The sequence below is a fragment of the Rhodnius prolixus genome, unplaced genomic scaffold (genome assembly GCF_049639745.1).
Source record: "Rhodnius prolixus isolate KJV_2025 unplaced genomic scaffold, Rpr scaffold_1, whole genome shotgun sequence".
Lineage (NCBI taxonomy): Eukaryota > Metazoa > Arthropoda > Insecta > Hemiptera > Reduviidae > Rhodnius > Rhodnius prolixus.
The window spans coordinates 57,465,991-57,490,492 of record NW_027411581.1 but is presented as its reverse complement, the minus strand read 5'-3'; the positions used below and the strand labels follow the sequence as shown (position 1 = coordinate 57,490,492).

Here is a 24,502-nt window from a genome sequence, read left to right as displayed (position 1 = left end):
CCTCTTTCTCATCGGAAAACTCTAATTTTGATTCCAAGTCATTCTCTGCTACACTTGGCGGGTCCTCTAAAAACTCACTTCCAGACTCCTCAAACAACTGTACTTGACCCACCGATCCTCACTGATTGGATGCACTATGCTTCCAGTCTTATTTGTCTTTAATTTTCGGAGGAAGCCCCCGTACATCCTTTGAGCGATTAAAACCTAGAGTGCTTTCCAATTCCAGACATTTTTTATTCCATCAACAAGAACAACTTCCTTTAACATAAATCTGCTAAATAGTAGCTTAATACGAGAAGTGCAAAATGTTTTATCCCACTAATAGAGGTGATGAAATACTTCACCAGGGATGTGGGATGGCTTTTACAAAGTCGGTATCCCGAAAAAGGCTAAGGAAAAAAAATGACTACGGTCACCCTAATAACGTCAACATTGTAATTTAACAATACGTGATTATTTTGTTGTGATTATATTATATATATTCTTTTTTTGCATCAAAAAGTACATTCAGATGATAGATAAGAAGAAATGTAGAGGTGAATAAATACATAATAAAGTGACAGAATGAGCATGTGGGTGGGTCAGCGACGGAGGACTTAGTCGCCCACTTGTTGTGCCTCAACTTCAACTGATTGTTATTAGAGAATACACATGTAACGGGTTTTCTTTTACAAGCATTTTTATGTCTACCAATTTGTCCGTTTTAAATTTAATCATTTTGGTGTCAACGATGTTTTTTTTTTCTTTTCTTCTTCGTTTTTAGTTCGTCTCTTTGTAAATTGTCAAAAAGTTAAATAATCATAAATAGGATTGAAACGCCATTGAAGAAGACAATAAATTTTGTCGAAACGTTGGCGATACACGTAAGACAGGGTTGTTGCTTTTTTTATTTTGACCGAATCCTCGCTACTTCAATCCTAAATATTAATAGTGTACAATGGAAGGGATTAGCTAAGCGGTTAGCATGTTGGATTCCCACGCGGAGGACCCGGGTTCAAATCCAGCTGATGGTCCTTAGATTATCTCTTTCTTAGGAGCTTCTTACAGTTCACTGTCCTGTGATGAGTATGTACAGTGTTACCTGTAACGAGAGAAGACTGTCCAGAGGCTTGCAGTACGCTGAAAAAATGCTCCGGGCGCCAATAACCTCAAATATTGACGCGCCTTATATCATTAAATAAAAAATAATACCTAATAGTTTACGGTCACTAAAAGCTAATACAAATTCATAATCACAAGTTATAGTTATAGTTTTGGTTATAGCTTTATAGAAAGCCATTCTTGAAAGTAAAAAGGGGCGTTTTTGTTGCAAAATTCACATTTTGGAAATCATTCTCGTAGCCGAAGGAAATTCATTCGACATAGAACGAATGAAAGGGGGAACAGAAAGATCGACAGCTCGGAAGAAGTAGGGAAGAAGCTGCCTAATGCATCTTCTGAATGACTAGTCCCTACATGGGAGCTCATGGCTATTAAACATATCACACAGGATGAACCCATGTCACCTGTTAGGTTGTTTCTAATTAATTGTCTCCTCGACACGAATTGGAGTTGTTCGCAATACTGTGCGCTGATATTGGTTTGTCTGCGGCATCATTTCTTAATGTCCAATCATAACTTGATCTTCTGATGATTGAGGGCTTACAGGAAGCGAGACCTGTTAGCTTGCAGTTTGGGTTTACTATGCTGGAAATTGACAAAGTTGCATCTTCTTTTTAACTATTCGATCTAGATTAGTTGATGGAAGTTGACGAATCCTAAGTTTCAAAGAAATAAACTGGTCGCAAAAGGAAGTCGTACGATTAACTTTTTTTTACGGTAACCGGAAGTAACTCTTTCCCTAAAAAATTCATTAAATACTGTATGGGATGGGGAAGATTGGGCATGTTTTACTTCTCCCTGAAGTATCTTATCACTAAATGGCTTAAATTACCCCATATTGTTGCATTATGTTATAGTGCAAGCTATTTTAAAAAGAAACTAAATATAACAATTGGGGATTTCATTTGAGACTACACGGAGAAGTGGGCACCTTGTTGTACCTAATGGACAATTGCCGTTGTGGGTTACAGCCGTTGACTGTGGCCAGGTAGCAGCAGTAAGTATAAAAAAGTTATACTTATAGGAAGGCGCACGCGCTGTACAACATACACAGCAGCGTTTTGTCGGCCGTTACTTAGATACGTGCGTATGCATGCTTGTCGTCTGCCCCCTCTACGCCGAAACTTTAGTATTTACCCCCACCAAAGATAAAAATTTTTGTAAAGTCAGTTAGTGGCTGGTGGTGCTCTTGTAGTGAAGTGAAGTAGTTGAAAGAGAGAGCGCCAGAAAGAAAGAGATGGATTGTTCATAAAGAATAGATCCTGAGGAGTAGCCATAGATGCAGAAGTGTGTTCGACGTACAGAGAGTGACGTCGTCGTGTTGTGGCGCCCCTAGTGCGCTAGTAGGTCAACTTAGACAGAACTCCCCTTTGTGGGAGAGAGGCGGGTCGCGAGGAGTTAGGCCCTCTGGACAAGCTCCAGTAGCCGTCCGTCACTCAGTTCTCGGTTATGCTTCTGTGCCCGCCACTGTCCACTACAGTCACTTTTTTTCTCCATCAACTTCTTCTCCGCCGACGTTCTTCTCTCGGCTTGTTCTCTTCTTCAACATTCGCCAACATTTTTAGGATTTAGTGATTAATCATTCAAATCCCTACAATAATAATCTTTAAATGCGCTAAGTTTTTTTATTTTTATACAGAAAAGTGGTTTTATTACATTTTGGTGTGTGTCTGTTTGTGTGAACCATTCTTTTCTTGGTGGTTCGTTGTGAAACGCGTAATAGAACAAACTGTTGCTACAAATTTCAACAAACAAAGTTGTGTTGTCAAGCAAGCCGAGATGTCATGATCGCTGGACGTCCTGTATTATCTCAAAGGATTAAATACGCTAGCGTTACAAGGAATCAAAGTCAGTCTATTTCATTATTATTATTGTTTAATTAATTATTTTGATGCTTATTGATTAAAATATTAAAATTGTATTAGTTACTCTTTCTCAAAGACGAATAACTTTTAAATTTCGTTCTTCGAAATAAAATTTAAACGTTTTACTTTTTGATAAAATGTGCTTCATACTCGAAAGTTTTACGGCACATTTAGATATTCAAAGATACAAATAATTGCCATTTCAGTCGTGATAATTTATTCTGCCGAGCTTTTGACCTAAGGACTAGGTCATCTTCAGGGCTAGTTTACAAAGTAATATTTTTACATTACAGGGTTGGTGTGTCTTCTTTCTTGTCTGTTCATGGACTGTCAGAAGACACACCAACCCTGTAATTTATAAAAATATTACTTTGTAAACTAGCCCTGAAGATGACCTAGTCCTTAGGTCGAAAGCTTGGCAGAATAAATGTATCACAACTATGTTAAGTTGCACTGGAAACAGTTGCAAAGAGTCCATGGTCAAAGCAAGAAAATATTGAATCGAACATCGGGGCAAAGTAATCTTTATTGCAAGATAATCCACGGATACTGGAATGCTATTGTATGTAACAAGCCGTTAGAGATTATTGTCGATCCTCCGTTCTCGGACGATCTATCCCCCAACTACTTACCAGATGGAAGTGAACACTTTTAAAATGAAATACTGTCACAAACGGAAGTTTATAAGGTTTTTTTATGGAAGTAAAGAAGTTTAATTTTATAAAATTGACATTTTATCTCTTTGGAAAAGATAACCATCGTAATGGTTAATATTTTATTCGTCCTTTGAACAAACTCTTTAAGTTATCTGATATTTTCTGTTGTGAGATCAGTTTTTAATAGCACCCGACCATCAGTGCTCCAATCTAGTTACTGAAAGGACAATAACCACAAAGCGAAACAGAGGGACCCAGAACTTAATGTTGATGAGTTCCGAATTAATCGAATAGTTATCCTAATAGGATAACAGAAGCCGGTAAACGCCTTGTCTTCTTTAGCACATAACTTTTACCAGGATACCAGGATACTTCCGATAAAGATGCACTTTCCGGAAAAATGTGACGTTATAAGTATTAATATTTGAAGTTAGAAAAGAAAATCTATTGAGCTATTTTAGTAGAAACTGCGAAAAACTGAAGAAAATCATTCAGAAGACAGATGGTGATTAATCAATTTAGATGGAGGCTTGACACAAGCGAAAACTGGTATAAATAGACATATACTTCTCATGCGTAGCCACAAACTGACGAAGATATTTAAAAAAATCGAATGCACAACAGTTATCGATCTTAATTTTGATCAAAATTATAGATACAAATACAGAATAGTTCAATTTCCGGGAAAGACTCTATTCCCAACGAAGAAACTTTTACTTTCATCATTTGAAATTAAGTAGCGGCGAAAACCCCCAATAACAAAGACAAACATGAAAAGCGATATTTCCTATTATTATTATGGAACACCTACAATGATCTATATTTCCGGAATTAGAAGATACTTTTAATTTCTTTTAATATCTTGAGAGGAAGTATTGAGCGATGGTTTCAGTTTGTAACAGAGTTTACCCTGAGCTCATCTTAGAGTATAGATGAAACTTCCGAGATCGCTGAGTTTGAAAAGAAATGGGTAACATTTGTCAGGCATCTTGATCGTTTTTCCACTTTTAATTAACTTTACTTTACTTTGAAACAAGTTACGACATGATATCGGTCTGTTAAGCATCGTCAGGGGTGAACATTCTCTTCGATGCCGATTGAAAATGCGTCTTTTTTTCAAGATTCCGAGAAAGTAAACTCTTGGTTATGTATATGCCGTAGTGGTTGTTCAGATTGCCGTACGGTACTCATCAACTGCATGCTTAGGTGAATTTATCTTCTTTAATTTTCTGTAAGAAGTCAGAGTATGTATGGATTTATTTTAGACCTCCAGTTCTTACAGTCGCCGGAGGAGGTTGAAAGTTTTAAAATCCCTCCATGTCTAGTTTTCGACCAGTAAACTAATAAATACGCTCTCGCCAGAATCTTATTCCTTCCTTCCTGCCGAGAGGTGGAGGGGATGAGCAAGTCTGAGGAAGAGAAGAATCGCCTCAGTCTCAGTAAAATTGCATTTTCCTCTATTTGGAGGACTATTCAAAAAGTTACTGAATAGTTTCAATTGTACGAGGAGTACTACTTGCTAGGTTCCATTGGAAAGCTCGAAACCTTGCCTTCCGTTGTCCATTTGTTTGTTTAGTTCTAGGCGAACCAATTCTTAAAGCTGCCTTTCCTGCGTGAATTTCTCTTTTAAACTTGGTAAAACAGATGTCAACACTTTTAGAAAATGAAGTTAAAGATTTGCGGGAAGGTACCTTGAATGGTATGCCGTTTTTCAGAATTCCGCCTGGAGTTTTTTCTTGATGATCAACAAAGTGGGGGATCATCAACAACTACTGAAGACGGTCATGTCTATCAGTTTAGGGCTCTTGATAGTTCTGAAATATAACCATGAGAAAAATCATCCTGAACTTCAGAGGGCATCAGTATTTTGTTTATTTACCTTCTGGTTTCAAATTTAGTTTTCATTTTGAGAAATTTATAAACCTAAGAAATTCTACGGCAGAACTTAGTAAGTTTGGAATTTTCGCTGTTGTTTCTCTAATAATATTCCAGTTTCTTGTACATAAACAATATTCGTTTTGGCCTTTTGTTCCATTTTGTGTTACTATATTTTTTAAAGAATAATTTGATATATAAAGACAAGTTATTAATCTAGGGTAATTAACACTTAACGTACCTTATTTAGGTACATCATATTGAACTTAATGTTTATTGTTCGGGATCCAGAAAATGAATTTGTAAAACAAAGTACTTTTATTATCTCTGCCTGCGGCTTTTTCTATGAGAAAATTTCGCCAAAGATCACCTATTGAATAGCTAGCTCATTTCTTCGCACCCAACTTTGCCAAAATCTGCTGTTCTTCGGCCAAGGATTCCTCTGACTATCGGTTTTGGAATAGACAACTAATTTTTCTCCAGAAAAACTTTAATTCTTCCTTTAGCCGCTCCTGTTCAGATTCAACTCCTCAAGTTTTCGTTTTATATACCTATTTGATTTTTTTTTCTTTGTTTTTCTGTAAACTTACAGATAGTTTTGTGAAATAATTGATTAACAAACTTCAATAATATTCTCACTGCTTTAAACAGGAGAAATGGTCGAAGGAATATCAATACGCATCTATTAAAGCTTTAAAGCAATAGCTGCAGCTTGTGCAAGTTGTAAAGTTGGGTAGCGGCATAGTTTAGTCGTGCTGCACTGTGCATAATTTCAGGAAATTAGATATGAGCTTTTAAAAGTAAGAAAAAGTCGATAAGTTCGCTATTTCTTGACGAAAATGTTGTTAGACGATTGCTTCTGCAAAGCATTCTGGAATGAATACCTGCTGACGGTTAGACGTTTCTTACTTTACCAGAAATTGGCATTTGCAAGTCTCTGCTTAAGTAAAAGTTGTTTTCGACCGTTTGTTGCAAAATATGTAGAATTTCGGATACCCCTACAATTTAGATTAAATGCTTATTGTTTTTTATCATCAGCCTACTTTCATATTGCGCTTTTAAATTCATTAGTTATTGAATATGGAATCCATGATGTTATATAAGATTAATAATACTTACCTTTATTCTAACAGAAAAACATTCTAAATCCAAATCCACTGCGACTTAAAAAAGATCTTCAAGGATGGTTGCCCACGGTGTAGCGTTGTACATTGAAAAGCAGACAACTATATCTTACTGAGAGCTTGTAGGCTCAATAAACCCCAAAATGGTTACCCTCATCCACTTCGTTGGCCCATATTCGTATTTTGTGGGTATTGAAACTTATCTATATGAGTGTGGTTTCTTATTGTTAGACTGGATTATACCCGCAGGGACGACAAGTTCACTTCCCACTATGGGATATTTGTATTCTAACCTTGTGGAAATCCCACTCAAAAACAAGTTTAGTGGAAGTCCTTTTTCTAAACAACATTCATGAAGGTTTTTCATTTTTATACTTTCTGGATCACCAGAGATGGTGGAGTGGAATCCATAATGGAATGACCATTTGAGAGACAATCTTTGCATAGCTTAGATCTATTCCAGACCCTTTAACGTTACATTTCTTTAGTCAATTCTTTGCGTTGTAGTCCGAGTTAAGGCGGGAGCCATATTATCCTTTACCAAACTCCCTTTGTGGGGATCCTATCTCCAAAATCCTTCCTTATTGAGCGAGTATCTCACAAAAGGAAGGCTTCCCTCCACATTTCTAGTTTCCAGTTTGGTAACTTCGGCTTGTATAGATCAGCCTGTCTGTCAGTCACGATATTTTTCTTTTTATATATATATTTTTTTCCCTCCATTTATCGCAATATTTACAACAACAACAATAAAGTTGCAAAAGTAAATGTACAAAATGTGAAGGATATGAACTCACTTGATTACCTTATTAGGGCAACCTATATTGGGTTGCCCACGGTGTTGCGTTGTACATTGAAAAGCAGACAACTATGTCTTAATGAGAGCTTGTAGGCTCAATAAACCCCAAAATGGTTACCCTCATCCACTTTGCTGGCCCATATTCGTATTTTGTGGGTATTGAAACTTATCTATATGAGTGGTGAAACTCTTTCACATTTAACTTCAAAACCATTCACAGCATCTAGGCTACTTGCGCTTCAAGTGATAAAGAGGATGAACTGGTAGTTAAAATGAGAAGAGCTATTGTCTTATGGGATTAGGATGGAGAGCTAGGAGGCTGTGAAGCTTGCGATGACGTGATTTTATCAGTACAGTAACAAAGTAGATGTGAAAATCGTTGTAAAGTAAAGTAAAGAGTAAAGTAATGCCTATGTTTTCAGGCTGGCTTTGCGTCCAACTACTAAATTAGGTGTCGTGGACGGAGGCGACTAGCAAACATACTTTACTGTAAATTTCTCATATTAACCATTAAATAAAATCCAAGGCCTAGACCAGGAATCGAACCCAGTACCACAATACCTATTAGCTTTACAGGTCTCGCCTCTAACCGCTCGGCTACCGAGGTGCCCATATGTGAAGATCGATGTATGTAGTATGATTTTGATGAAAAGTAAATGAAGCACCAAGAATTCCTCTTAGTATTTTCGGCTATATTATTTGTAGTTTTTTAATGTTTATGTGATATCCAGATCAGTTCTAATAACACCTTAGAGATGGTTAGCGTTGTCAGACATTGTCAAGGTTTGATCTGCGATAAAGTTAGTCGGGTAAGTAATTGTGAAATGTCTGCCCTCGTATTGTGTATGCTGGTTCTAGGTCACCCTTTTGTTGTCAAGGTACAGTCCCAAGTATCGTATTATTGACAGCTGGTAGAATTGTGATTCCTTTATATGCATTCTGTACATTTATTTTTATTTATTCATAAAACCATATTTCGAGAAGGTTTAAATGATTTTTGAATATTCTGGCTGATATGGGTAGGATCAGAGTGTGGCGAAAGAATTAGCTGTATCACCAGCGAGTGGCTTAACATTAATATTTTTGGGGCGAAGGTAAAATCGGCAGTGTATATTAGAAAAAATGGAAAGGACCTAGAATTCTTCTTTGGCCGGCTTCAACTTTTACGAGATTGGAAGACGAGAGGGCCTCCCTCTGCTGATCGGATAGTGTAAGTTCCACATCGAGAAAGACAGCCGAACAGTATTGTTAAGAAAGAGGACTTAATATCCAACAAACGGATGGAATTGTTGACGAGTGAAATGTGCAGAAGTCAAATAGTTGTCGTGTAGCAATTTTGTTTCCTCTGTCGCAGCTTAGCAGTCGCTTCTTCAGTATTTCTCCTGAAACAGATAAAAAGCTTATGAGTCGGTCTGTTTTCATCTAGAGATAACAAAAAATGATATTAAAATAATTAAGGAAATAAATCTATTTAATTCGTAGTAAAATTTTTATATAATAATATAATTTTGTGCGACAAAGAAATCTTCACTCAGATTATGTACTATAAATTCTCTATGAGTGTTTGTATATGAGTGATGTAAATATAGAAGAAAGAAGACTGGAGGAAGCAATGAAAATGAAGAAGAGAGAGATTTACACGGTTATTTACTGCTTTTTACTGCATGTTTGAACTGCATGTTGAAGGTCTTAGATCAATGTACTCGTAAAATGTGTACACTTCATGATTGCGTTAAAATAATAAACAATTTCCAACGTCGTACTAAAGATTGTAGTGGTCGTAATATTAGCGCTAGTTGCAGCAGTGTTTATACCTATGTTTGTGATTACACCGCTAAGAAGAAGAAGAAGAAGAAGATGAAGAAAAATAATAATAAAAAAAATATGAACAAAGAATTTTAATTGATTTATTTAGTATCTATTTTGTATTAAATATTTGATTAAAATACGTCTTTCATTTAAATAAAATTGTAGAACTTAATTTGTAGATTTGTAAGGGTTTATGCGAGTGACTAAAGAAGAAGAGAGAAGAACAGGCCTCCAGACACTCTGTCTTATTAAGATTGTATGTTTAGTTTCCTCAAGTTCTTGTAGCTGTAGACTATGAGGAGACTAGTGCTGCACGAGACCGAGACGAGGCGAGACTTTATGCAGTCTCGATCTCGGTCTCGGTCTCGGTCGCTCAAATCTCGGTCTCGTCGAGATATCTCGGTCTCGGTCTCAGTTTTTTTGAATTTTTGTTTAAGTATTAAAAGTGGTTTGCTATTAATAATCTTTTCAAAAAATATTATTATTTTCTAATAATTATTTTAATTTATATATTGGTAATGAAAATGTGTGTAAAAGAAGACAACTACTTACACTTCAATGCATCATATATTACTATTACTGTTATATATCTTTATATAATTTCAAAAAGATGTTAAAAACGCGCCAAATGAAAGACCCAAATAACATATCTGCCTGCTATAACAAGTCGATTCGTGAAATAAAAAATACACCTCCCAACAAACTTCCCGCTCCATTAGTTATGGCTGTTGGTGGAGATAAAGAATCTGATGATTCATCTTTTGACGACGACGACGACTGCATCAATATTTTTGCACCATTTGCTCAAAAATCAGCAAATATCACCGAAGCATGGAAGACAGAAATAATTAATTATACCAAATTAGACCAAGCACCAGTAGACGTTGAGATTTTAGAATGGTGGAAAACACTTGAGAATTCCTTCAAAAATTTGTCTAGAATGGCGAAAGATATTTTTAGTATCTGTGCAACTTCAGTGCCATCGGAAAGATTATTTTCGCAAGCTGCGATAATAATGACCAATAGAAGATCTTCTTTAACTTCTGAATTAAATAATTTGTAAAAGCTCTTTTATGTATCAATGCTGGGCAAAGAGTATCTTACGAAAATAGTGCGAGACCTGCGAAGCTAATGAGTATTGTGGTACTTGGTTCGATTCCCGGTCTTAGGCCTTGGATTTTATTTAATGGTTAGTAGAAGAAATTTACAGTAAAGTATGTTTGCTAGTCGCCTCCGTCCGCGACACCTAATTGGTAGTTGGAAGTAAAGCCCCGCCTGAAAAAATAGGCGATTACTTTACTTTGCTTACTTTATTTATGTAATTCGAAGTCAAATAGATGTAGTAATATTGAACATATATAATAAAATCGTAACTTTTAATAATTAATTCAATACCCGTAATGTTTATTTATTAATAAAGAACACAATTTTATAATTTTGTAGCTAAAAATTAATATTTGAAAAACCGAGACGAGACCGAGATTTCTCGACGAGATATATATCATGTCTCGATCTCGGTCTCGGTCTCGGTTGCTCAAGTCTCGTCTCGGTCTCGGTACCGAGATTTGTCTCGTTTCTCGTGCAGCACTAGAGGAGACATTGCTTGGCTTTATGACTTGGCCTCAGACACTCTAGTCTTATTAAGATTGCATGTTTAGTTTCCTCAAGTTCTTGTAGCTGTAGACTATGAGGAGACGTTGCTTGGCTTTATGACTGGATTAGTAAATTCATTGCAATTCCGGTCTCCTGACAGACTCTCGCTGACCATCATCGGACAGTGAGCTCAAAAGAAGCTCCTAGAAAGAGAAAAATCTAAAAGCCCGCCAGCAGCTGGATTCGAATTCGGGATCTCCGTGTTAGAATCTAGTACGCTCAGCTAATCCCACAGAAATAGTAAGTATTGCGCTAATAATGGTCCACTTATTCCAGACCACAAAAATAAAACGTGCAGGAAGAGAGCGCCTACTGGGTAAATGTCTACTGTAGGACTTAACCTTGAAGGAAGCCGCCCCCAAAAAAATCGTCATCGTTTAAACTAGTAAACTTTTTTTTTTTTAAACCGTAATTGTTATAGAGTTTGTGGTAAAGGAAGTTCTAGACAGGATAGTGATTAAGCGCAATGATATAAAATAATATTGGCGAATATAATTAATATTGTTCAAGAGCTGAGCTATAAGGCTATAAAGTTCGAGCCGTAAGCGCTCGAGCACTCAGGGCTCAGTGGGTGGCTGGAGTCAGAGCTCGAGCTGAAGCCTCACAGAGAGCTCGGTGAGCCTCCAAGGCTCAAAAGGCTCGAGCTTTTTTTTTGTTTTTTATATGAAGCATTTTATTTGTCCTATTAATGAATTCATTTCTTAAAATAAAGTGAACTTATAGCGGATAATGAATTTTTCAAACATAATTTTTGTATAAATGAATACAATAATTTTTAAAATGTTCGTTGCTCATTGATTACTCGTCATTCCTTAAGAATTTTAAAAGGCTCCCACTTTGTGAGCCTCCAACTTGAGCTTCACGGCTCCAGCTTCGAGGGCTATGAGGCTCGAGCTCTGAAGGCTTGAATCGAAGCACGACTCGGTTGAACCTTCAACTCGAACCTCAACTGTACAACACTAATCGTTTTTAACGAGCAAATCAACTTGTGCTCATTTTTGCAACAGAAACGAGTTTGAGGATCTTTATCAGTTCAACGTTATTTTTTGTTAAATTTTAAATGAGTTCCGTTTTTAGATATTTCAAGAAGGGCTTGTTAAATAAAGATGTATTTAGGGACTACTTGAACGATAAATGATGTTATAGTTTGATAAAATATTTTAAAGTTGCAGGGAATTTTGGGTATTTTTTGATCCAATAGTTTGGGCTAATTAATTCAGGAATTTCTTTTATTGTTTCTTTTTCATTACTTTGTATCCTTAAATTTGTGTTTGTTGCTTTTCCTTAAATATTTGTTATTTTGTCCAAGGCAACTTCTCAGACGGTCAATTAGACCATGAGTTTGTGCCTAAAAATAAAAGAGATGTACAAATATTCTTAATAAAAAAAACTTATTATTAATTGCTCTTACTTGGAGAGAATGGCGGTATCAGTTGACTATCCAGCTGCAGGAAAAATCATGCAAAACTTTTGGACAAAATTTTTAAGTATACACGATTTATTTTTTGTATCGTCAAAATCGTATTGGTTAAAATTAGAACGGAGACGCTACATTTTGTTTGAATTCATCAAATGGCATAAAGTGATTGTTAGGGTTGTTCTATAGTTCAAATTAATTGGGCAATATACCAAGGAAAGGCAATACACCAAACAGAAACATTTCTCAAAGAGGATTGTGATAAAATAGTCACATGTGAGTGTGTGTCAATGCATTTTTTTTTAAAAAAAGAAAGTTTGTGGTCATTTCACAGCTGATTCTAATCCTTCAGCTGTTAATTTCCCACTTCTCTTATTTCCAACTGCTAGCCCCAGCAGATATTTCGCAGAAGAATTCAAAACGACTCTCTTTAGAATGAAAGTCCTAGGATGATTTGTAGTTGCCGATGATGATGTGTGCAGTCAGAGTCTAGGCGTTGTTTCCCCATTACAGCGTTCCGATCATCACCACCACCACCACAGCTCATCCACTTGTTCCTGATCAAGTCACCACACGTCTCTTCTGGCTGCGTTATTTCTTCTTCCGCTTGTAATTCACATTGACCAGTACCATGCAACCTGCTGCTAATACTAACTATTAACTACTGCGACTGCTTGCTTCTTGTTGTTGTTGTTGTTGTTGTTGTTGATGATGATGATGTTGCTCTAGTAAAAGAAAGCATCTTCTTGCTCTTCTCCACACTACAACAGCTAAACACACTCACTCCTCGAGAATGATGGCCGAGCCTAGTAACGGGATGTCCCGGTATTTTTATAGGCACAGGTTTTCCTAAAGCTACTAAAGCTAAAAAAGATTACATATAATTACAAGATGACACATATTATTATTATTAACTATCTATATTATACACACACACACACACACATATATATATATATATATATATATATATATATATATATATATAATATAATATAGAGTGTTTTATATATAACTACTACATGTACATACACTTAAGTTAAGAAGGTTGGAGTCAGTCTGAAAGTAAAACTATTTGTACCTCCGTGAAAGCCCTTTTTAGGGATGGAACTATTAAACTCTCTTTTCTAAGTTTTACTTGTTTTGTTTTATTTTTGACTTATTAATTCAGTTTTCTTTTTTCTTTTGGGTCTTATATTTCTTCTCGTTTAAAATTAGTGGTCCTGTTTTAGAAATTAGTGAACGAACATCTTTCCTAATTTGAAAACTCGAATATGTTTGGGAATATAGTTTTTATGAGATAATGGACAAAACTCTTATTTTTTAAGGTTATTTGTTCTCTTTGTCACAATATCTTTCTTCCTCTTCCTCTGTACATGAAAATGAACCAAATGTCTTTATAAAACAAGTAAATTTGCTTAACTTTCAGTTTGAAAAAACAATGGACGTTCCGGGTATGTAAATTAATGAAACAGAAGACAAATACAAGAATACTACCCGAAGAAAAGAAGATCAGACTAAAGCATACGCCTAAGGCCCTGAAGTCAAAACAGGCTTACAGTTCCGCCCCTGAATTTCTTCCATTCCCTCAAGCTCCAGGACCTTTCACTACAGTCGTTATTGCAAAATGATCTCTTCCGGTCTCATGGTGCTAAAAATCTCATACCACGATCGAGTGATTTGAACAAAATTGAACAGATGTAAGAGACCGAAGCTATAACTCGTACAGCAGGACATTCTGTTTCTAGGATCACCAAAGTTATGGAAATGAAGGTATTAGTTCTTTCCACCAGTTTGCGGCATAGTTTCAAGACGTGCCAATTTAAGCAGCCAGAAGAAGTAATAATCATTGTCAACAAATGGAGAAAATAAGTGACGAAATAAAAGCTGAAGAACTTTAATACTTCGGGGCGCTAAAAAGTTTCTAAATTTCAGAGAACTAATTTTCTATGAAATATGTCGAGACCTGTTGCAATATATTGCTTCAAAACATGGTTTCCAAAAGGAAAACTATGAACGTCTTCCCATTTTCGGGAAGAAAAATCCTTTGATGCAAAAAAAGGACTAGAACCAACCAAGAATTACCGGGATTATTGGTTTAGAAACCAAGATCTGGTTGGACATTTAGATAGAAAAAAAGAGTGTGTAGGACTTGGTTAGGATGAAATCATTTTAGAATCTCTAAAAAGCTGATTTCCTGGCATCCAGGGCGTCAAAGAAGAGAAACCATGTTCGAGCATACTCTATTTAGATATTGTGGATCTAAGGATGTTGAAAGCTGAAGGATTTGTCAACGCCTTTAAGACCAGTTAATGCTAAACCGATGTTGCAGATGTTAAAGAAATCAGTTTATTCAGTAAGAACCTTGCCGAATTCGTGGTAATTTCCTAAGAGTTCACTCCATTGCTTCCTGGACGCCTTGTCAGCGAGATCGCCTAAAAGTGGGCTCAAGATACTTGCCAAATTTCTCTACGTAAATTGCTGGGAGGTATATTTTGTTTACAGTAGGTCTTCATATTGTAAGTAATCCACTTCCCCAGTAGTCGGCCCAGTACTGGGATGCAAATTGCGATATAACCGGCAGCATAGTGGATGGATATCATATGACGCAGATCATATAGGCGCCACGGTAGCCGAGCGGTTAAGAGGCGACACCTGCAAAGCTAATAAGCATTGTGGTACTGGGTTCGATTCCCCGGTCTTAGGCCTTGGATTTTATTTAATGGTTAATAAAAGAAATTTACAGTAAAGTATGTTTGCTAGTCGCCTCCGTCCACGACACCTAATTGGTAGTTGGACGTTAAGCCCCGCCTGAAAAAGTCGGCGATTACTTTACTTCATATTACGCAACAAAACAGCTACCGATTTGTTTACAGCGTAGACGTTTTGTTGCCAGACACCGTACACTGTTTGGCTAAAGTGGCAAGCTGTTGCCGAACTCGGTCTAGTAATGCTACTCAGTAAGAACAAGAAGAAAGAAGAAGGTATCGGCTGGTGATGGAGTAGCTCCCTTGATCTACCGAAAGTAGTCTGCCATTAAACCAGTTTAGTTCTGGAAGTCGGCCAGGAATAACGTTTAAGAAGTACCTTTGACCTTTCTTACGCTAGTTGAGGGCCTGGCCAAAACATTGAGAAAAGCAAAAATTGAGAATGTGATACCTACTAATGATTCTAATTCAAATATATGAAAGTAGAATTACATAAATTACCTAAAACAATACTGTCAAAATAAAAGACTACATAAATAAATTGTTTTTAATGCGTCCTTTAAATGAACGTTTGCTTGTGAAGAAGTTATCTATTTACATATGAAATCAAATTGATACCTGGTATCAATAAAAAAATCGATATAATCAAAGAAAAAATATTAACTATTTAAAATTCAGCCAATTTGTTCACTATTTTTTGAATATAAAGAAGAAATAAATAAATAAAGAAATTTATTACTGTTCAAGATCAAATCTGTTTTAATAAATTAATTCATACTCAATACTAATTATGTAGAAATTAATATCAATCAAATATAAATTCTACTGAGAGAGAGATCACACGCTCGATTTGGTTTTCTCTTTCTATTAAATAACAGATTTATAATTACTGTTGAAGTGATTAATGAACTTGACCACTTTCATTCAATTCGCCCTTTTTTTTGTGGTTTTAATTCTTTTTAATTACAAACATCATTTCTTTGAATATTATTTTAAAAAAATAAATAATAAATAAATTTATTTGTATTTAATTTTGCATAAACAAATTGTATTTTGTTCCTGTTGCTCGCCTAAGTTTTAGTTAATAAATAAAAATGAATATATTGGTTTCGTGACCGTAAATTATGTAAACTAAGGCTGGAAACATAGTGGAGCGGCGAGCAAAGCGGCGATGATAGCGAAGAGCAAAGCGGCGAAATCAAACACAAGTAAACATATGGGACCGCGCATAGTGGCGAGCAAAGCGAAGATAGAGCAACGCTGTCTCTAGAGAGTGGAGCAAAGCGTTATGACATGTTTCATTTCTTCGCTCTCATCGCGCTCAATTTGTAAAGGTTATTTTTCAAAGGTTATGGATATTGATACATTTATTGGTTTAGTTTGTTTAAAGAAACCTCTGTGGGGCCATAGTATTTGTGAAGCTACAATAGTTTTTACCAATTAATAATTAATAGTTTAAATTAATTAACAATTAGTAGTTAATGGAGAATTTAGGTAATTTTTGCTACATTTAATTTGGTTATCAATCCCTTAATGCTAACTTTCAACTAAGTACTGGGCAAAATTAAATTACATTTTCACGTCCTACTACTTCTGATCAGGACGAATTCTCCAATCCTTCTTCTGTAGCGTCGTACTACTCCAGTTTTTCAAATGAACAACATTAATTTACGACAAATCATGGAGTAGTGATTTAATAAAATTGTTGTTTTTTTTAATTGACTAATTTCTTTTTATCTGCATATATTTCTACTTTATTTTTATTTATTTTGATTTTCTTATCTTAAAGTAACTGCTAGGATTAATGGGGTTACACAGATTTGTATTTAGTAAATAACCTACATAGTTAATTTTTCTATATTGTGCCTAACTCTTGTTATGAGTTGTATTACTCAAAAACAATAAAATTTGATTTTGATTAATGGGCTAATATGTAATCAAATGTTGACAAAGAAACTTGTCATGATGCTCCCGAAGTTGTTGGTACAAGTGATGAAATTCACCAAGTTCATTTCTAGACTTATTTATGTCATGCTCCTACTACTAAGCTGCTGCTAATACCAAAGTTTCAACGAAGAATTTTCATATAAAAATAGTTCCTCCATCTTGTTTTGTCAAAAGGAGAACGCGACTAAGCTCGTCACTATGTGCATGCGAATCTTTGCTCGCTGCTCGTCGCTCTCTTTGATCTGAAGCAGCTATCATCTCCGCCTTGCTCGCCGCTCCACTATGTTTCCAGCCTAAGGATTCAAGATTGGCGAGGAATCGGTCCAAATAAAAAACAAACTCGTCTTTTTGCCAACGTTTCGACAAATACTTATATTGTCTTCTTCAGAGCGTGGCTATGCGAGTTGGTTGAGTTACAGAAACTGAAGAAGACAATATATTTGTCGAAACTTTGGCAAAAAAGAGGCGTTGTTTTATTTGACCGATTCCTCTTCAATCTTGAATCTTTAGTTTACATAAATAAATATTTAATTTAGTTATGGCTAATTAATAACGATCCGTTCTTTCAGGTTATAAAGATTTTAAAATCTCTCTTTTGATAGGATTGAAAAAAATAACTGCCATTTCAGTCGAGTAAAATTTATTCTGCCGAGCTTTCGACCTAGGGTCTAGGTCCATCTTCAGGGCTGTGGAACATATTTACAGTTTGTTAACAATGGTTCTATTGAAATGAATATGTATAATAAAACGAAATTTACAAAAATTATTTACCTAGTTTATAAAGTAATATTTTTACATTTCAGGGTTGATGTGTCTTCTATCTTGTCTGTTCATGGACTGAGTGTGATCGTTCTGTGTGTGATATGTGTTAGGTTGTGTGGAAGTCAGTATTTTGTAGTAAGTTTGCGTATATGTTGTTTAAATTGTTCGTGTCTGTTTTGAAATTTAAACTGTTTTTTTGTCTTAGATATGTATATCATTTCCAGCACTTTCCTTTTTTGGGTGTTGGTTTCTGATTTAAGTATCTTTGTGTGTTGGAAAATCGAAAGTGTGATGATTTTCTGTGCTTTGTAAGGAAAGTGCTGTGGTGTTCTTTTTTAGTTTTGTGTCGTAAGAGTGTTGGTACAGTCTCTCTCTTGTGATTATTTTCTTCTTATCTCGAATACCCAATGACCATGTACTCATGTGTCGTCCTATCCGAGTGGATAAAAAAGTATATTTTAATTTTGTATCAAAACTAGATCTAAATATTAAATAAATTTATGATATATTTATAGACTATTATGATGCTATTTAAAAGCTCTTGCTGGACTGCCAAGTTACAGTTGTCTTGGAACTTAGTTACTTTAACGTTCTTGTAAATAATAAGGAAACATTGCCAATTTTTTTTGTCTTTTTTTTGTAGTTTCCAGACATTTTGACTTTCTATTATAATAGTTGCCATATAGGATTAGTACGAATGCTACAAGGAGTTGGGTGTTTTGATTAGATAGTTTCTAGATTAGAGAGGTAACTATACAAGCTGTTAGTCTTTCACTCCAGGTGCTACTTCAATTTTCACCCTAGCAAAAACTATTTTTGGTAGCTTTAAGGCGTTAATCACCAGAATCATATCGCCTTAGATTTGTGTGGTCTGTATCGTGTAAAGTTTGTCTGTTGGTATGTTAGATCATGCTGTAGAGCAGCGGTTCCCAACCTGGGGTACGCGTACCTTTAGGGGTACGCGAAAGATTGTTTAGGGGTACGCAAAAAAAAAGTTATTATGGCAGAAGATATAAAAATTGCGAAAAAATGCTGCTTTAGTTTTGACTAGTATTACACATGGCGCGCATATAATTTACTTTTCCTTTATTAACGCTTTGCTGATTCAATTTACGACCCCCGCAATAGTTATTGGTTTGAAATGTTCACCTATTCATAGATGATTTTTTTAATAGGAACATATCATATGTATATGCTCTTTACAAGAGACACATTATATTCAGATTGTGTTGCTGTTAATTTAAAGTTACAATACGTAAACAGTATATCTATATACACTAAGGTTGTCAACATGTATAATATATATATGTTTAGGGGTACACACTAAGGAAACAATACGGTAAAGGGATACACTAATGAAAAAAGATTGGGAACCGCTGCTGTAGAGGTTAGTAGTTTAGAGGAAATCAAATATGGTTTCTATGTGACTGGATTCATCGTCTAAGAAAGTAAGGCTGCCATCATACTGTAAGGCAGTCCGTATGAAGTTCTAAGTAATCATTAAAAATGAGATTAAATGGTACGCATGTTACTAATGCACTATTAACAAGTTTTAATGAAGTGTCATCAAATATCCACATGCCATTCTAAAAACTACAGCAACTACCCTTATCAGGTTCATGGTATTCACTTGGTTTCTCTGTCTGCAGAAAATCTCATGGATTAATCCTTATTGGAGTCCGGTTTCTACCATTATTGAGTCTATCAGGTTTCTTACATAAACCATTCATGCGATTTACTCTGCTGCCATAGATTATCAGCTGTATTTATCAGTTATATCGCAATAGGGTGCAGGACAGGCATTTTTTAGTGAAATTGACCACAATTTTATGTGGGACATCCAAGTCTTCTCTCGCCATTGTAGAAATACTTTTACATAGCCACCAGAGAAAATGGTGAATCTGAAATTATTTTATGATTTCCGCTGCACAGAAATTTTTACATCTCTCACTAAATTAGTGCTCTAAACAACTGTGGATACTTTACTTTAGGTTTAAGGAGTTAACAAACTTTGGAACAAACCCTACTTCTCTCTTAGAATTCCATCGTAATTAAACATTTGCCTAATATTGGTAATCCTTTTTCTTGTTCGGCCTTTCCCATCGATATAATCTTTTAGCTCAGCTTATCTACGGCTTATCCCGTCAATGTTGAAGCATTAGCAGAAGAAGTAAACTCTTCAAGTTACCAAAACTATAAGTTTTTTTTGTTAAAAAGACAGAAACTAGAGAGGAAGCCTATAAAAATAACTGTTCCTCGTGCAAACTCCGTTTGACTTGAATCCCTAAAAAAAATCAGATCACCTGACAGTTAATTATTATTTTTAATTATATTTCGTTAATAAAAAGATTAACGAGGGAGGGATACTGCCCTGAAAATACTGAGAACACCATTTGTAACTGGGTGTGAACTGCAAACAGTCAGAGAATTCGATCAAGAATCTTTCGTGATGTTTCATTCAACCAAAAAAAAAATCCAAAGTAAAGTTTAGAAATTAGAATTAGCCGGGAATAGATTTTTTTTCTATTGGAAGGTGGGGAAGCAATTTTAGTGGTGTCCGCCGGTGCGTACGTCTGGCGAGCGTCTGCGTGTCTCTAATAATGGGTACAGCCAGCGCGGAGAAGTGATCAAGAATTCCTAAACTCGCCTTCTTCCCAGCTGAATCATAAGTGATCATATAATTATGTTATAATGGAGTTAATTTAGACCCAGATAAACTTCCGGTTTTATCTAGAGGAGCTCCAAGATCTGTTGTGATCTTGATTTTTCTCTTCTTTTTTTTTTTAAACACAGCTGGAATTTTTATTGATTCAAATGCTGATTATAAAAACAGAAATTACAAGTATATTTTTAGTTAGAACATTTTTGTTTACATCTAAGTTGAAATCTGATGGTAAACTCTAACACGAGTTTTCTCCTACTGCATCAATGAACCCAGTTCTAACTTGAGAAATTTTTTCAAATGCTACGTAAGTATGATGATGGATATTGAATAGGGCGAAAGTGCAATATTCAACCGCAAGCCGGTTATTCCTTTTAAAAGTTTACTCTTAGAATGTCAAAAGGAGTTATATTCTCTTTATTTGGATATTTCTGCAACTCAAAGAATTGAGTCTAACAATAGAATATAGTTAAATATTTGGTATTTAAGTATAGTGAACATAAGACTTATATATGTAAGTATATTAAAGCCAGTCTGGGCTTATGGCATCGAACTGTTGGAGGTTCAACCAAGCGCTCAAATCTGCAAAGGATCCAGAGTCCTTGCAGTCTAAAATTCTTCGCTCTACAGTAAACGCTCCTTTCTACGTCACCAATCAAACCATTCACACAGACTTGAACCTTTTCCTTTCGTGCAACACAAGTTGCTGAAAACAACACAAGTTGCTGAAAACAACACAAGTTGCTGAAAACAACACAAGTTGCTGAAAATTCCATCTCAACATTCAAACACAATCACAATCCACTTGTACAACAACTATCTTCAAGAACATTTCCAGACAACATTTCTAGACGTCTTCAAAGACAGTGTGGCCTTGCGATCTCCTCTCTGGTGAAGAGAGTCAGTAGAATTTAGAATGTTATTGGAGTGTGACAGCTAGGTAACTTCTCCACTCTGATATGTGTGATATGTTGCTTATTGTTACCCTTGTTGCTTATAGCGCAATGCGTTGATTGTAACTAAATAAATTATTAATAAAAAGTATAGTGAAATTCTCTTTTACCATATCATGTCCGCCTAGTGTTTTTTGTGACTGAAAGCACCATTCCGAACTTTTTGTTGCTTATCTGTACTTGTTGTTATGGAACTTAAGTACTAACATTTTTTTTTACAAATGTTATGTTGAAGGTTATCATTGAGACTGTACACTTTTGAAAAATTTCTGCAGAATAGGTTTTGAACCTGAAGCATGCATCATTAGTGGAAATGAATAGGAAAGTCAGTTTACATTTCTTTCTGTAGTTTAGATATTTTTTACAAGAAATATCCTTCTCATTTCCAATCACTATGAACAGGTATAATATTGAAGGCCACCTTACCATCTTATTGGTTCAAAATACTGAGTTCCGATAAAATTGAATTTAGTTAATTGCTTTAAACGTAAATCAAATTAGTTTCCACACCAGATATTTCGTACTCACAAAATGTGATGGGAAATCTAAATTGGAAATTACCACGATAGCAATACTTCTTACTAAAACGGAAATTAAAGCTTTTTAAAATTCATTTCCGGTGTTCCTTACCATTTGTTTCTCGAAAACGCTTGGAAAATAAAGCTTTTACCCTCACGTGACTCGAAAATGGACTGTACAGAAGTAACTTCTCCTCTATAAAGTTGTTGTTGGGCTACTGCTCCGCCTGGAGATCTGACTTATAGTAAGTAACGTCAAGAAACACCAGGACAACACAGAACAAATTTCTCAGACTCTCCTCGACGCACTAAAACTGACTCACTCCTCTCTGACTGCATCCAGTATCCCCGTACTCTTATATATCCAAAGTCGTCTGCTCAAACTCCTTTCCACTCTAGACTCTCATCCTAATCCACTCTGCCTCGATATAGCCTCCAACGATCCTTCTATCCCCCCCCTTTTCAGACACAAAAGAATCAAATCAATATCCTACGCTAACTTTCACCACTAACTTTTTCCTTTTCCAAGTCATCCAATCTCAAAGGCCATCTTATATTTTCCAACTCTTCAAGTTCAAATCCTCGATCCATTCCCGTAATACTAGATCTCGCTCCTCCGATCTCTATATTCCCTCACACCGTACTTCATCTTTACACAAATCCTTCCCAATACAAGCTACCTCTTTCTGGAACTCCTTACCTTCATCTGTCTGTCATGCTCCTACCCTATCTATCTTTAAATCCCTTCTGTTCAATTATCTCCTTTCTAATCAGCTTTTTCCGAAATTATAATTGTATTCTTTTATTTCATTAATTTTATTTTCATTTTTGTAAATACTTATTTTTATTTATAAATATTTAAAAGTTAGGCCAAACTAATAGGGCCCCCAAGTGTACATTTATTTGTTCTTAGGGAACAATAGTCCCAGAATAATAAATTTATATTCTCCTTCTTCTTCTTAACTGCAGATTTTCCCATTCATTTCCATCCACGGCTGGAACAGATTTTCTCTAAACTTACCTAATACGTAAAGAATTTGTACCAGACGGATTATTCATTTGAACACTCTTGATTATTTAATTAAGGGCTAATTTTTGGAATAGCTGAGAAATGCTTTGAAGAGATAGGGTGCATGGGATTCTCGGGGGTTGATCGGCTCTCTTTTTGATTATGTAGTTATCGATTGTTCTCATATGCTTTTTTCCATTTTTAATGTTGGCAATGATATAATAATCGCAATTAATTATACGCTGAAGTACTTCTTAATTAAATATTCGTGAACTTTAACTGTGTTACTAAGTTTAGATGCTAGTAAAGCGAACTGGATCTCATCATTGAGTCATTTCATTCTTCTGATTCATCTTATGATTAAATGATTAGACATCTCTATTTTAGATGAAAATAATAACATTACAATTGAAGCACAATTAACTTTTTTAATTCCAATCTTTCGAAAGAAAACGGAAGACGAATGCCTGTTATTGCCTAGTCATTCCCACGGTATTCTTTAGCGCAGATCTAATGTTCATTTCCTGCACTACAATACTATCTATTAAGCTCCTATTAGGCTATAAGTACACTATCGCTCTTCTCTCTTATATATATCTTTCTCTCTTCAAGATTCTCATTTACCTCACTAATTTACATAATAACTGAAGTAGTTTCAGGCCCATAATTTATGGATATAACTGCCCTGTCTAGATATGGAATGAGCGAAATGGTAAAACTAAATTTCAAAATCAATGTAATTATTGAAACCGGTAGCCGAATATTACCTCATACAAATTTACAACCTACTAATGACGTCAAATATTCAAAAAAGGGCGTTGAATAAATCGCTAGTCTGAAATGCTGTATGAAATTTGTTTAATTTTTTTATTCCAAATAGGTGGCAACAGCAAACTGGAGTGAAGGGTGTTGGGCTCGAGTCGCCTGCGGCTGTTGCCACGATATTCCGCGCTCCTAAGAACAGACCCCATTTTTCGCGCTAATCACGCGAATTACTTTTTTTTCCAAAATAAATTATAAAATTTGTTTACTTGTAAATATATAATATTTTTTTAACTCACGGGGAACCCACACACTATACTTAAAAGACAAGCAATGACGAAACGTGCAAAACCTCTTTACAGACTTCTTGGACGACGCTCCAAATTACCCATTGAACTCAAACGCTTAATATACAGTACTATACTCAAACCTACATATGTGGACTTACGGACTAGAGCTGTGGGGTTCAGTCAAACCTACAAACATACGGACTGTACAGACATTTCAATCAAAACTCCTCTGACAGATAGCTGACGCTCCTTTCTACGGTGACTAACCTCACTCTTCACAACGACCTCAACATCCCCTTCGTACACCAACTCGCCAAAATTAAATATAAAAAATTCCATACTGCTCTCTCCATTTGCTCCAATCCTCTTGTACTGTCTCACGCCTCCACTGACATCCCTAACAATCCTCCTCGCAGACTGAATCGCCTGTAACCCCGCGACTTCCTTGAGGTCTGAAGACCTAAAGACCATTATATCCCGTAGAGAGTGCTACCACTGGGTAGTTTCTCTCCTCCTGCTTTTCACGTACCAATTAATCTTGTACTGTATATATCTATATACAATACATTGTAGATTGTAGATAACTTAATAAATT

The 24,502-nt window shown here is 35.6% G+C and overlaps 1 protein-coding gene across 8 annotated transcripts in view; it reads left to right on the top strand.

Moving 5' to 3' along the window:
- The window catches only part of dachs (unconventional myosin-IXb-like dachs), a 323,656-nt gene that overhangs the window by 244,241 nt on the left and 54,913 nt on the right, over positions 1-24,502 (top strand). The window contains exon 1 of one of the 8 annotated variants that reach the window (XM_074112331.1): positions 2,273-2,949. The exons of 5 other annotated variants lie outside the window; for them this stretch is intronic. In XM_074112331.1, coding sequence (XP_073968432.1) covers positions 2,886-2,949 — 64 coding nt within the window. In that variant the 5' untranslated portion in view covers positions 2,273-2,885. Of the gene's footprint in view, positions 1-2,272; positions 2,950-20,524; positions 20,683-24,502 lie in introns of those variants that run through there. 2 more of the 8 variants (XM_074112329.1, XM_074112332.1) reach the window with 2 other exon arrangements.